The 14,821-nt window shown below is 46.0% G+C and overlaps 1 protein-coding gene across 1 annotated transcript; it reads left to right on the forward strand.

The window, feature by feature from the left end:
• The first annotated feature begins 215 nt into the window (after positions 1–215).
• LOC310670477 (tripartite motif-containing protein 10-like) lies at positions 216–14,178 on the forward strand. Its single transcript, XM_083425898.1, has 8 exons — positions 216–357; positions 1,639–2,096; positions 3,764–3,859; positions 7,026–7,256; positions 8,466–8,488; positions 10,676–10,794; positions 11,617–11,649; positions 13,662–14,178. Exons 1-8 carry the CDS (start codon positions 231–233, stop codon positions 14,174–14,176), a joined length of 1,602 nt encoding a protein of 533 aa, XP_083282024.1. The 5' UTR covers positions 216–230; the 3' UTR covers positions 14,177–14,178.
• Positions 14,179–14,821: the final 643 nt, after the last annotated feature.

The following is a 14,821-nucleotide window of genomic DNA, read 5'->3' on the forward strand; positions in this document are numbered from 1 at the left end:
ACCTTACTTACTACAAGACCACCGCATATGATAAAAAGAAACTTCTTTCTCTTTACATTTCCACAGTCCAGGAACCTCTCTCACAGTAGCCAGCAGGGCATCTCTCTGAAGCCCACAGGTAGACCAGGCAGAGATCCATGTTGCTTTCCCTTGGATTTCATAGCGAGTGACACAAGGAGAGCCAGCCCAACTCAAGCACCACAGGCAACCTTTGGAGCAATAGAAAGGAAATGGGGGAGGAGAAAAACAGTGTCCAAAATCGAAACTATTTTGCAAAACAACAACAGAAAAGGGGAAGCATCACTTCCTCTCATTTGCAACGAATTCATGGTGGATGCCGTTGCTCTGCAGTCCAAGGTCAGTACATTTCTAGATTAAATTGTGGGAAATGGCTGCATCCAACTTAACATGTTGGGAGGGGGCCTGCTCTGAATCACACCGGCCAGGACCAGACCCCAGGAAACCCCTCCTCATTTCCTGCCTTGGGTTGGGAGGAGATCAGCAGCCTCTCCTGTTCACTGAGAGGCCGCTGCAGAGGAGGCACTGGGATGGGGGGCTGCCGATCCTTGCTCACAAGAGACGGCTAGTTGAGGGGTGAGTATGGCACTGTGGGTTAAACCACAGAGCCTAGGGCTTGCCAATCAGGAGGTTGGTGGTTCAAATCCCCGCGACGGGGTGAGCTCCTGTTGCTCGGTCGCTGCTCCTGCCAACCTAGAAGTTCGAAAGCACGTCAAAGTGCAAGTAGATAAATAGGTACCGCTCTGGCGGGAAGGTAAACGACTTTTCCGTGCGCTGCTCTGGTTTGCCAGAAGCGGCTTAGTCATGCTGGCCACATGACCCGGAAGCTGTACGCCGGCTCCCTCGGCCAGTAAAGTGAGATGAGCGCTGCAACCCCAGAGTCGGCCACAACTGGACCTAATGATCAGGGGCCCCTTTACCTTTACCTATCGTACAATTAGACCCCAGTCTCTGTTTGAAGCAAAGGGCCAGGTTAGACGGGATGCTAAAAATGTCTCATGCTAGGAAATACTAGTCAGGGTTGGTGCAATGTTCGCTGGGACCAACCCTTTCCTTTCCTTCTCCAGCAGTCTTGATGAAAATCACTTCCTCCACAGATGCTGCCAGCCCCCTGGCAGTTTTCTGAGAGATTTGCGTGGTGCGTATATTAGTGCCATTTGAATGTCAGGCAAAGGGTGGTCTTGGGCTACACCCCTTCTGTGATGTATGTATGATGTTTCTGGGGGTGGTCTTGAGCTACAGGGTGGGCAATTTCAGATTCTATATAAGGGCTTTCACACCTTTGTCCTGGGTCCTCCTCCTCTCTCCTGCGTGTGGGGGGAGCACCCTGTTGCAACAGCTTGAATAAAGATCAGGCTTATAGCCGTTTTGCTTTTGTATATCTTGGTCTGGTCTCTGTTCATTTCCCAGCCAGTTTGAGCCTTAAAGGTACGCTGTCTCTGAAGGTCTAGTCTTCCTTTAGAAGCTGAACCCCTTGAAGGGACCTCTCAATATTCTTATTTCAGCCACAGTGAGCCACACTCACTCCCACAAGAGAGATTTGGAAATCTTTATTGCCCAGTGGTTTTTGCAGGTTTCTGCCCTGCTCAAGCTGCTTCTCTTTACTTTGTCATATTACAGCTTCCCTTTCTATCAACAAAGCCGCAAACTCTTCACCCACTATGGCCTCAGCACCACCATCCGTGGACATGGACCAGGACGCCTTGTGTCCCATCTGCAAGGACTACCTCACAGATCCAGTGACTTTGGACTGTGGACACAACTATTGTCAGGGCTGCGTCACCAATTATTGCAAGATACGGGAAGAACAGGCTATGGGGCACTTGGAGTGTCCCATCTGCAGAGCCCAAATGCAGAGAGGGAGCTTCCGCCCCAATTGGCAGCTGGCAAGTATAGTAGAAAAAATTAAACTCCTGCAGTTAAATAAAGGGGGAAAGGATATGTGTGTGAAACACAAGAAGTACCTTGAACTGTTCTGCAAAGAAGATGAAGAATTGGTTTGTGTGTCTTGTGAACGATCCCCAGAACACAAATCGCACACTGTGGTACTTGAGGAAGAGGCTGCCCAGGAATACAAGGTAGGAAGTTATCTTGACACTTAGTAATGCAATCCTTTCAATTTTTTGTGAAATATTGCAATGTGGCTGGAAAGCAATTCCCGTGGCAATTAGATATGTTATTGTGTACGGTTAAACAGCCTGGAAACACACAGAACAACTGTAAGTTTTAAGGAGAACCCCACCACCAATAAAATATAAAATGCTGTGAAATAGTAAAATCCTTAATCCTGAGCTAGGTTGAAGTGATGGACATGAGGCAGGAGTTGATAAAACAGGTGAGCTGCGCACAGGTGAGCTGCATGCAAGCTGCTGGCCAGCAATGTGGAGCCTCCTTTTATTGAGACAAATATGCAAACCAGGCAGAGACATTTTGGGCTGTAACCTTTACACATCTTCCGGTCCTGAGATCGTGGGGTGGTACAAAGTTATTTTGGCACCTGTTTCCACCGCGTCATTTTCCCCTTGCACAGTGTATGACGAAGGAGACAAAAGGTCTCAGAGACAAAGGTTACAGACAGGACACCGCAGACTACTGAGACCACAAAAGGTTAGACAGTGGCAACGATGTTCAGACAGCCGTGGCTTTGTCTGTGAGGGGTGTGTGTGCTCCGCACCCCAAGGTCACGCGTGCAGGCAGGCTGAGGGTGCCTGCGGGTGGGGAGTGTGCTCCCTCCGGACCCCACTCCCCACTCCGCGATCATCCCTACACTAGGTGACAATGTTTTTAAAAAAGAAAGAAAGAAAAATATGCTACTAAATAGTCGGATACCAACCACCAGCTGGCGCGGAGAGAAGACAGCACTCAAATTTCTTAAAAATACAAAACTATATGCTGGATGCAGATGTGTTAGTAAACAATCTCATTATGATTAGCAGTGAGGCCATTGGCATTCAATCCAGGACTTTCCAAAAGCTAACACATGCTGGATGAAACCTCCGAAACCTCAAGTTTCATATCCTTCCAGATCAAGCGCCATAATATAAGGAGAGCCAGGCCGGGTCAGGTCAAAGGCCCATCTAGACCAGCATCCTCTTATCACAGTGGTCAGACAGCCAGGTGACCCTTCTGGGAAGCCATTAGGTGGGACCTGAGCACAACAGCACTGCCCCCTCCTCAGGTTTCCAGTATTCAGAAGCAAATACTCTCCCACACTGGAGAGTCACTGGTGTATTTACTTCTGACCCTTCAAATGAAAACCTTTTCTCCACATCATAGCAGCAACTGGGGATCAGGGGTGAGGAGACACAGTTCTTAGTTCTCATTAAAAAGTGTGCTTTTATGTTGCTGGAGGAGACTCTTGAGAGTCCCATGGACTGCAAGAAGATCAAACCCATCCATTCTGAAGGAAATCAGCCCTGAGTGCTCACTGGAAGGACAGATCCTGAAGCTGAGGCTCCAATACTTTGGCCACTTCATGAGAAGAGAAGACTCCCTGGAAAAGACCCTGATGTTGGGAAAGATGGGGGGCACAAAGAGAAGGGGACAACAGAGGACAAGATGGTTGGACAGTGTTCTCGAAGCTACCAGCATGAGTTTGACCAAACTGTGGGAGGCAGTGGAAGACAGGAGTGCCTAGCGTGCTCTGGTCACGAAGAGTCAGACACAACTAAACAACAACAACAACAGCCTTTGCAGATGCTACTCTCAGTCGCAATCACACTCTGAGCTTTCGTTTCCTCTTTAGGGACTGATCTGCAGCCATCTGGAGATTCTGAGGAAAGAGAGAGAAACAATTCTGGCCTATCAAGAAGACATGGAAAAAGAAAGCCAAGATCTCCTTGTAAGTGTCACTAGGAGTAGTTATTATTTTTTTAAAGTCCTCATGAAAATCAATCAGCATCTTAGTGCAATTTCTGCTAACATGTTTTAAACAACTATATATAGCTTTAAAAAGAGTTATATAATTATATAACTTTTTGTAGACATCTGAAGGCAGCTTTTCATGTTTGATGTGGTCTCCCCCCCCCCCCCGTATTTTTGCTGGAAGCCACACAGAGTGGCCGGGGCAACTCAGTCAGATGGGTGGGGTATAAGAAAATAATAGTAGTAGTAGTAGTAAAAAGGTAAAGGTACCCCTGCCCGTACGGGCCAGTCGTGTCCGACCCTAGGGTTGTGCGCTCATCTCACTTAAGAGGCCAGGGGCCAGCGCTGTCCGAGGACACTTCCGGGTCACGTGGCCAGCGTGACAAAGCTGCTGTGGTGATCCTGCACCAGCGCAGCACACGGAAACGCTGTTTACCTTCCCACTATAAAGCGGTACCTATTTATCTACTTGCACTTTAAGGGTGCTTTTGAACTGCTAGGTGGGCAGGAGCTGGGACCGAACGACGGGAGCTCACCCCGCCGCGGGGATTCGAACTGCCGACCATGCGATCGGCAAGTCCTAGGCGCTGAGGTTTTACCCAGAGCGTCACCAGCACTACCGCAGTAGTAATAGTTGCATGCAATTTTGCCTAGTATACACATTTTTTGCAAAGCAATTTCCCCTAATATTATTCCTTTTTCTATGCCTTAATAAATGCATTTTAATGCACACTTTACCTTAGTATATGCATTTCTGTAGTTATTACTTGGCTGAAGAACTGCATTTCAAAATTCAAAGAAATGTTAATTTCAAAAGATTGCTGAGTTTCTCTCTGCATGTTTTCCCCCAGAAACTACTAATGAGGTAATTTTGCATTTGAAGCCAAGCTGAACTGAAACTCTTCCCCATGTGGCAGCTCAGATCCACAGAACATAAATTAGTTGCAACCTTCTGATTTGCCTTATAGATTCTAAAAGAAATGTCTTTCTTAATGTGCACTTTAATTTTTAGGAAGCTCAAGTCGACTCAAAACTTTAAAGTAAACAGAGCAGTGCTGGGGATGTGCAGGCTAGATCCGCCCCACTTCTCCTCTGTTTCTAGTAATTCACTAGTCATGAAAGGAAGGTAAAGGTAAAGGACCACTGGACAGTTAAGTCCAGTCAAAGGCGACTATGGGGTTTCGGCACTCATCTCGCTTTCAGGCCGAGGGAGCCGGCGTTTGTCCACAGACAGCTTTCCCGGTCATGTGGCCAGCATGACTAAACTGCTTCTGGTGCAATGGGACACCGTGACAGAAACCAGAGCATACGAAAATGTCGTTTACCTTCCTGCCACAGTGGTACCTATTTATCTACTTGCACTGGCGTGCTTTTGAACTGCTAGGTTGGCAGGAGCTGGGACAGAGCAACGGGAGCTCACCCTGTTGCACGGAACTTCTGATTGGCAATCCCAAGAGGTTTCGTAGCCAGTGTGAAGTGAGGACTGTTTTATGTCCACGGAAACTCTCTGAACAATGTAGAAAGCAAATTATGCCAAGTTCAGAACTGTACCAGGAACCTCCATAGATAGAAAAAAACTCATTGCTTCCACAAGGTGGACGGCAACAGAAAGATAGATAGATAGATAGATAAACTTTATTCGCATTAGCCAACAGCCATAGCAACATAAAACAAGCAATATATACAATTAAAAATTCAACAATGGGTAAAAAGGACAATCATGTGACCAGGATTATCGTTCAGATAGTGGCCCTTAATCTCATTGCACCCTCAATAAACCTAGCAACTTTTGCTGTTGTCTGATCATTTTGATCTGATAAAAGAAATAACAATGTGGCCGCAGATGGGCGGCCTGGGATGGTAAGTAAGAGTGGGGTGATGTTCTCATTCCTCAGATCTTTATAAAGGGGACAGGACAGGAGAACATGAGCCACTGTTTCCAGATTGCCATCTCCACAGGGGCAGAGTCGTTTCTCAGCTGGAATCTTTTGGTGTCTGCCCTCAAGTACGGCAGAGGGCATCACATCCAATCTGGCCAGTGTGAAGGCACATCTGTATTTTGGGGTAGTTAATTTATACAAATATGGTGCCAGGGAATCAAACTGAGAAGGGGGGGGGGGGAGGCATACCAGGGACAGAGTTTCTTTATAATGGTCAGATTACTCTGTTGCTCTAAGTCCAATTAGCCTTTTTGCTTTAATGAAGCCCGTCATGAGAAGCTGATGTGGGTGGAGTCCGCAGGAGAGGAATTTTTGGTGCACAATTTTAGACCACACACTTTTATGGCAACAGAAATGGCAAGGGATAGGGCAGAGCCAGTGTGTTCATCCCTGCTGCCTCCCCACTGTGTTTACATTAAAACCTGAATAAGAAGGCTTCCTTAGCAACTGAGGGCTCGTCCACACTTCCCCTTGTCCTGAGCCTAGAAAGCACGAGTCCAAGCAGTTGCCCCTTGCCCCACACCTTTCCCAGTGAAAACTGCCGCTTGCATGGAAATGGCGGAAATGACTGGCAGAATTCAAGACCAGGGAGAAGAGTCGATGGAAGAAGATTGGGGAAAATTTAAAGTATATTTACAGAAATATTGCAAAATTAATGAATGTTAGAAGAATATTGGAATGAAGTTATATGGTTTTAGCAGAAGTGTTATTAAGAACTGTATGAATATTAATTGTTAATGTGCTAAAGTGGAAAAGTTAAAGTTAAATTGTGTTAAGATAAATTATAGAACAAAAATTGAGAAAGAGGGAAAGGATTTGTTGAACCAGCTAATTTGAACTAGAATACAAAAAAGGGAGGTGTGAGGAAGTCGAGGAAATAAGTTTATGAAAGATAATGAAATGAAACTTGGATGTGTTTTTTCTTTTTTCTTCTTTCTCTTTTTTCCTTTTGTAATTATTAAACATTTAATAAATATCATTTAAAAAAAGAAAAGAAAACTGCCGCTTGCTGCTAAATTCAAGCGAATGTCCAGAGAAAACCCAAATTTAAGAGGAAATGTGGTTAAGCCCTTAGCATTGGTTTCATGTCTTTGAAAAAAAGGAAGTGTCCTCCCAGTGGAATTTCCATAACTCTCTTCCTGTTGTTGTAAGGACTGAGACCATATCCCAGACTCTTATTCTCTTTCTTCCTGCTTCTTGCAGAAATTAACAGAAACCGAGAGGCAGAAGATAGTGGAGAAGTTCAGAAAACTGTACCGGTTTCTTGAAGAACAAGAAGTACACCTGCTGAATCAGATTGAAGAAGTGGAGAAGGAGATTGCAGGGAGAAGGGAGGAGCAGCTGGCCAGACTCTCCAGGGAACTCTCCTCTCTTAAAAAGCTCATCCAGGAGATGGAGGACAAGAGTCAGCAGGCAGCAAGTGAACTCCTGCAGGTAAGACGGCGGCATGAACAGCACAAGGCTCAACTTGGGGACGAGGCTTTCTCCAAACCTTTATGTCCCTCTTGCATTTATACAAGTAGTAAAGGGACTCAGCTGATGGAGGCAGATGCACCTCCCTGGGGAGGACCTTCCACAACTAGGGAACCAGCACTAAAAAGACCCTGTCACAGAGCAGTGCCAACGGAGCATGCCAAGTACTGAGGGGGAAATGAAACTTATACCCATGAAGCTTTAACATTTTGTAATACATTCCTTGCCCTGCCCCCCTATTCAGCCAGAATCATACACATCACATTCTGTCCTTTGTGTTGCCAGGTTCAGGCTCATTTTGCTTTGCAAAGTACATCAACAGCTTTAATTAACAAATGTAACATTCTTATTCCACGCAGGTGCTTTTTTATATCCAGTTGTAACCCATATTCTCCATTCTAGAGTCTTATCCACAGGTCTGGGGTGAGAACAGAGTAGTCTCTGGGGAACCTTTGCAATAACACAGCTCTGTCCTTTCCCTTTAATCAAACAACTTTGCAAGTGCATGCAACAAAGTTAATACAGTGGTACCTCGGTTAAGTACTTAATTCGCTCTGGAGGTGCGTTCTTAACCTGAAACTGTTCTTAACCTGAAGCACCACTTTAGCTACTGGGGCCTTCCGCTGCTGCCATGCTGCCAGAGCACAATTTCTGTTCTCATCCTGAAGCAAAGTTCTTAACCCGAGGTAATATTTCTGGGTTAGCGGAGTCTGTAACCTGAAGCGTATGTAACCCGAGGTACCACTGTACATCTTTTTGACCTTCACGCCAAATTCAATCAATCACCTGCAGCTTTGTTGACATCTTGTCAACAAGGGTGCCCCTTCACTTTGATCCGCTTGTCCAAATTTAAGGGGAATCTGCAGCGTTAAGCGGTTGTAGATCGAGGATGTCTCATGATGGAGTCTCGGAGCCCGGAACCTTGCCTCGTCGGCCACCAAACAATGATTTCCACCCCTGTCAGCCACCAGCTTGGGCATGAAAGGGCTTCTGCACCTCCGTTACATTGTAAGGGTCAAAGGGGCTCACTCCCCCCTCCCCAACCACAGACATTTGTGTGTGCTAGGCAGACTGACACCAGAGGGCCAGAGTCCATCCATCCCAGGGCTGAAGGGGTTTCATAATGTGGCCTGTGGTGTGCAGTGAATTCCTTTCTCTTTCCCCCTCTAGGATGTGAGAAGCACCTTGCAGAGGTAAGTGGACCTGCTCATTTCCATTAGCATCACTCCGTAAGTGTCAGGGAACTGCCATCAGCTCAGTGGCGAGAGGTGGAAGGGCAGCTGGGTTACAGGGAGCCTCCAAAGATCGTAGGAAGCAGCACTTCCTCTGCGGAGGAGGGAAGCCCCGCCTCTAATGGGGAAGAGATGCAGGGCTCGGAGAATGCAAGAGAGAGCCAAGACCGTGCATGAGCAAAGCGGGGGGGGGAGGCAGGTTCCCCTTTACCCACGCCCTCTCTGCACAGTAGGTTTACGCGCAGAGAGGGGAGGCGTTGGATGTGTTGGGATACTGCCAGGGAGACAAAGTCCATCATGACTCCACGTCGTCTCCGGACGTCCATCGATCTCCCGTAGACACGCAGTATCAGCAATTAGCAACACGAGCTCCAGAAATAGCTTGCCACATTCCAGAGCCGTGCACGCTCTATCAGCAGATAATGCACAGCGAAAGTTGCACCCAGGAGAGCATTATTTACAAGTTTATTTAGCGTTGATCAGAACAAAGAAAAACATGACTGCCTGCTTCAGTGTTCCGGCACCGAGAGAGAGACGAAAACAAAGACACAACAGAAACATCCTGTGAAACAGGAAATACGCAGACTCTGTGACTCACAAAGCCTGCTCCCTTTGAAGGTGGAACGGAAATATCCTAACAAGATGGAGGTCAAGAGACTACTCTGCTGGGGAATGTTTAAGGACCCCCCCCCCCACTCTCAGATTCTGCTAGTGACTGAGCAAGACATGGAATTGAGACGTTCTGCACTGTATGTAAATGTTTTTGCACCAATAATAAAGCCTTTGAAAAGACCAGTGGGGATCTTGCCTGTTCGCTCTCAAGCAATCATGCCAGTAGGCATAACAGTAAGGCTGGGGAAAGTCCAGAAGGACGAAAAACTTGGCCCTCCAGGCTCCCAACGAAGAGACAGTAGGACTCCACCCTCTGTATCATTTCACTGGCTCACATAGGGGCCTCTCTTTTGAACTTGTAGCACTCCTATTCTCAACCCAAGAATAAGGACCAAAACACTGCTTCCTCCCTCCCCCAACCCCACATTGCTGGAGGCTCCTGTTGGATGTTGTATTCATTGACTTGCTCTTCAAAAGCCATAAGGAAGGCAAAGTTGGATTTTGTTTTGAGCAATGGAACAAAGGCCTCAGGCAGCAGGTGCTCGAGTGAGTGGTTCCCATCTTCCTGGACCAGCACCTCAGCGTTGGGAAGGGTTAATTCTGGTTGGCCTGGGCTGCCTGCCTGTCTCACGTCATCACCTGCAATGTGTCACAGCCAAGGACACTGAGAACGGCCACTGACTGAAGGAATAGGCACCTCAGAGGCATACCCTTGACCACACCAGGCATGGAGAGGGCCCATGAACTGCTCTGCTCCCATGACAGACCCTGACTACCACTGCTTCGGCATGGCAGCATTTGCCTGAGAGGGCAGGAAGCCGTTTCTCATGAGGGCTTTTTCACCTGCTATACTTAAAACTCTTTCACTGAAGACTGTTGTGGGGGAGATAGAACAAGGCTTGGAGACACACCAGGGTCTCTGTGGGTGAGGGTCCTGGAGGATGCCCCTCAGTTTCCCCTCTGTTATCCCTTGCATAGAGCTCTTTGCTAAGAAAGTGGCTACTCTATACTTCTACACAACAGGAGAAAGTTACATTATTTGGAGCAACCAGTGTTTTAGTTGTTCCCCTCAAGATATACCAGTTCAGTCACTCTTCAGCAAACCCCCATGTACCACTCAAGTTCAGATTAAAGGTCACAGCAGCCATCTTTTTCTTCTCCACACCTTCACTGCTGACGTCTAGAGAAAGGAAATGTGTGTTGTAATGTCATCGCACCCAGGATATTTTGTTCCGCTTTCTTGTGGAAATCAATGAAGTGAAGTTGGGGCAGAGAAACTGAGTATTACAATATTACCTGATGGTGTTGAATAGATGTACATGGGGGGACGGGACTCAGAGGCCTGGGGTAGCTATTCTGGCCCTCCAGTGTCTGGCTGTGAAGTCTGTAGTAAGGGGAAATCTCTTCCTCTGTGCCTGCCTGCCCCTCTAGGCTTTCTACCACTTTCTTCTTACTCTTTTTTCTTTTTCTTTTTTCTTTTTTCTTTTCCTTTACTAGGAATTATGGCTTTGAAAGTTTAACGTTCTTTTTCATCAGGTATGAGAGAAGAGAGAGACCACAGAATCTACCGTCTTTCCCTCTAAAGCTAAAATGGAAGACCTCCAGATTTTGTGATATGAATCTCCATCTGGAGGACGTGATAAAGCAGTTCAAAGGTACTGAAGAATGGCTGCAAGGAGTTTATGCTCGGCATTATATTAGACCAACACAGAGCTTGCCGGGCGCTTACTGCATTGTATTTTGCTCTTGCTGTAGACAAGGGTAGGACCATAATACTCGTGGTCAGGCATCCCCAAACTCGGCCCTCCAGATGTTTTGGGACTACAATTCCCATCATCCCTGACCACTGGTCCTGTTAGCTAGGGATGATGGGAGTTGCAGTTCCAAAACATCTGAAGGGCCAAGTTTGGGGGTGGCTGCTCTTGGTGGTCCAGCCATCATTGGATTTTCCTCAGAAAAAAATTATGGGGTATGAGAAATTGTGACTGCTTTCAAATAAAGAAAACCCACACCAGGCTGTGTATTAAGGCAGGATCCCCTCCCCCCCGCCAAATTGTGCATCTGTTTACAATTCCTTTTGAATGAGAGCTCTGCCAGCCCTTCCTCAGCAAGCTTAGTTTCTCATGATGTTTAATAATTCTGGTTTTAATAATTTCCCCCACCACTAAGGCTGCCTCCATCTCCCCGCTGCATCCTATTACAGGATTGCTATTGCTTGGGCTACCCTCTGCTATGGACCCCAATTTCAGGGAGAACATTCATAGACCATCAGATTTAATGTGGGATATTTTTATTCTGCTGTTTTGAAGTCTCGTTTACCATCGCTGAGTTTTACAGTTTTCTTCTTAAGTTGTTAATCCTTTGTTCTACCACTTGAAATAAGGATACAACAGATTCTGTGTTGCTTTTCTATCAATACTTTATTGAGGTATCGCAGTGCAGTGTTTAAACTTGATCCATTTCTTGTTCTTCTTCAGATGCTGTGTTATTCAAACTACAGTTTCAGAAAGGTAAATTTCCAATGGAGACCCAAATGCACAGGAGGAAAGGGCACTGGCATTTCTTTGGGGTTAGATAATCTTTTCTGTAGACTTTGGAACCATCAATAGGTTAATAGCCTTATAGTGGCATTTGAGTTCTTCATATGTACATTGTATGACCACAGGGTGGGTTTATTTTATTTTATTTTATTTATTTTATTTCATTTCACTTCATAAAATGTATACACTGCTTGATTGTAAAACAAAACAAAAAACGTTGGAAACCTAGTGTGGAAATTGCCTTTTTCTGCACACCGGGTCAACATCTTCATCAAGCTATCTTACTATGAGTCCAAGGTTTCATGCATCACTTTCATTGAATTGCATTTGCCATTTTACCACCCATTCACTCAGTTTCTGGAACTCTTCAGTGTCTCTTTTTTGGTTCAATACAGTCATCATAACTAAAATCAGGGAGCAGCAGCATCTAAAATTACAATCATCATGATAAAATGTCTTCAGCTCCTTTTTGTAATCTCTTTGCAGTCACAACTTTGCATTCTGCCCCTGTGCAGAGTTTCATTCAGGATGACATTTTGCTGGGTGCTCCACCTCTACCCTGTATGCAAATATGCTATGTACTGAGAGCAAAATCATGCATTTGCTTTTATACATATATGTTCATGGTTTACCAATTATGATTATTATTTATACAAATATTGAAGAATAGTTTCCAAACTGCTCTGGGGATGGGAGGAGGATATGTGTGTGATGATATTGGCACTAGCCAATAGGCACCCACCACAGCCAAGTTTCACTAGATAAGCTACAAACTGGCAGATCCAGTTTAGGCACATCTTGTTTCAAGGCATGCGGAAATACAAATGCAGGTGTGCTTTCAGTACAATATCTGAGCTTTAAAACAACAACTGTCAAACCCAGGGAAACTTTGGCAGGCTTCAGGATAGCAAATGTGCACATAAGAAAACAACATGGAAGGAAAGTTCAGAAGTTCACAAGGCAAGAAAATCTTCTTGGTTGCTTAACTTTCCTTCTTTCCCAGATTGAAATGTGACCCTTGAGCCAGAATTAGTCATACCTCCAACTGAAGCAGAAATAGGTACAGTGGTACCTTGGTTCTTGAACGGCTTAGTTGCTGAACAAATTGGCTCCCGAAAACTACAAACTCGGAAGTAAGTGTTCCAGTTTGCGAACATTTTTTGGAAGCTGGACATCTGACGCAGCTTCCACTTGAGTGCAGGAAGCTCCTGCAATGAATCAGAAGCCGCGCCTTGGTTTTCAAATGGTTTCGGGAGTCGAATGGACTCCCAGAATGGATTAAGTTCGAGAACCAAAGTACCACTGTAATGGGTTTGCCCTGACACACTCCCCAACTGTAACCTTAGTGAGGGCATTAAAGATTCTGTGGTGCTTCTCTCCTTACCTGAACTGGGGTGCTCTCATTCCTCACATCCCTGAAGCCCCAAATGACCATTTCTCACAGAGAGTGTCAGATGAGGGCAAATTCCTTCCTCCCCTGCCACTTCCAATCCCTTTCCCCTTCTCCTTCACTTAGAGCTGAATAAAGGTTTACTGGGTTGTTTTTGCTTCTTGGAAGATGCCTGGATTGACAGCAGGGGCCCAATCCTGATTTAAAAGCCAACTTGGGTTACATACACTTCAGGTTACATACGCTTCAGGTTACATATGCCTCGGGTTAAGAACTTTGCTTCAGGATGAGAACAGAAATCGTGCTCTGGCAGCGCGGCGGCAGCAGGAGGCCCCATTGGCTAAAGTGGGGCTTCAGGTTAAGAACAGTTTCAGGTTAAGAACGGACCTCCGGAACGAATTAAGTACTTAACCTGAGGTACCACTGTATATTTATTCTGATAAGAGTCTGGAAGAAGGGGGGAGGGTCTCAATTCTGCATGTGATGCAAAGAGGTCCCATTTCTTTGAGAGGGGTTTATTAGATCAGGATGCCCATCTCTGACTCTTGGCTGATTCTGCCTCTCTTTTCTTTTCCTTATCTTCCCTCAACAGCAAATGTCACTCTGGATCCAGACACAGCCCATGCCAGGCTCATCCTGTCCGAGGATCAGAAAAGCGTGAGAAGGAGAGACAAAAAGCCACGCCTGCCTAACAATCCTGAGAGGTTCAGCAACGGGCCTTGTGTGCTGGGACGTGAGGGATTCACAGCAGGCAGACATTTCTGGGAAGTCACTGTGGGAAGTGAGGGAGAATGGGTTGTGGGGGTCGCTAGGGAGTCTGTGAGGAGAAAGGACAACTTTGCCTTTTGTCCTGAGGGAGGGATCTGGGCTGTGGAGAAGTGGGGAGGGAAGTACTTGGCCTGCACCTCACCTGTTTCCCACCTCTCCCTTAGTGAGGAGCCCAGGAGGATCCGGGTGACTCTGGACTATGAGGGGGGACGTGTGTCTTTTTTTGACGCTGCCTCAGGAGCTGAACTCTACACATTTGCAGGAGGCTCTTTTTCCGGAGAAACCCTCCTCCCTTTCTTTTATCTGTGGGGAAATAAAACCCACCTCAGGATCTCCTGAAGAAACTAAATCTGCCTCACAGGCCCAGTTGAAGTTGGGGATGATAGGAGTTGAAGTCCAACATCATCTCAAGAGCCACAGACCTCTCGCCCCTCTCTAACCAAAGTGAGATACCTGAACAAAGAAACGGCCTTTCGTTCCCCACTGTATGTATGAATGGAAAACCTGATGAGAACTTATTTAATGGGTTCCCCCCCCCAAAAAAAAATACTCACACACCAGCAGCATTTTATTTAATGATGACAACAAATTATTGAGTACTTGCCCTTATCACTGAGGTGCTTTTTTCAAATTTCTCACATCACCCCAAAGAAAAAGCCCACATCTTCCTAGTGCATAATTTAGAAATGTGGAAGTCTTGAACCCAAGTAGCAACCCTGAAATGAAAAAGCAGCTACGTTCGTGGGAGGGGGACACCATGGTTTTTGTTGAGATGCCTGCCCTGTTCATGATCTGAGCTCCAGCCTCCAAGGCTTTGCTATTTCTTAAAAAATAAAACAAAATAATCATAGTGTTTTTCTTTCTTCACTCAACACCCTGCTTCATGAACCTTTCTAGAAAGGAGAGCATCCCTAGGATGTAATTCCTAGTGTGGGTTTTTTGTTTTTGGATGCTTACCGAAAGGAATGCAGAAGAGGGAAACCT

Source organism: Podarcis tiliguerta, assembly GCF_965153285.1.
Source record: "Podarcis tiliguerta genome assembly, chromosome: 2".
NCBI lineage: Eukaryota > Metazoa > Chordata > Lepidosauria > Squamata > Lacertidae > Podarcis > Podarcis tiliguerta.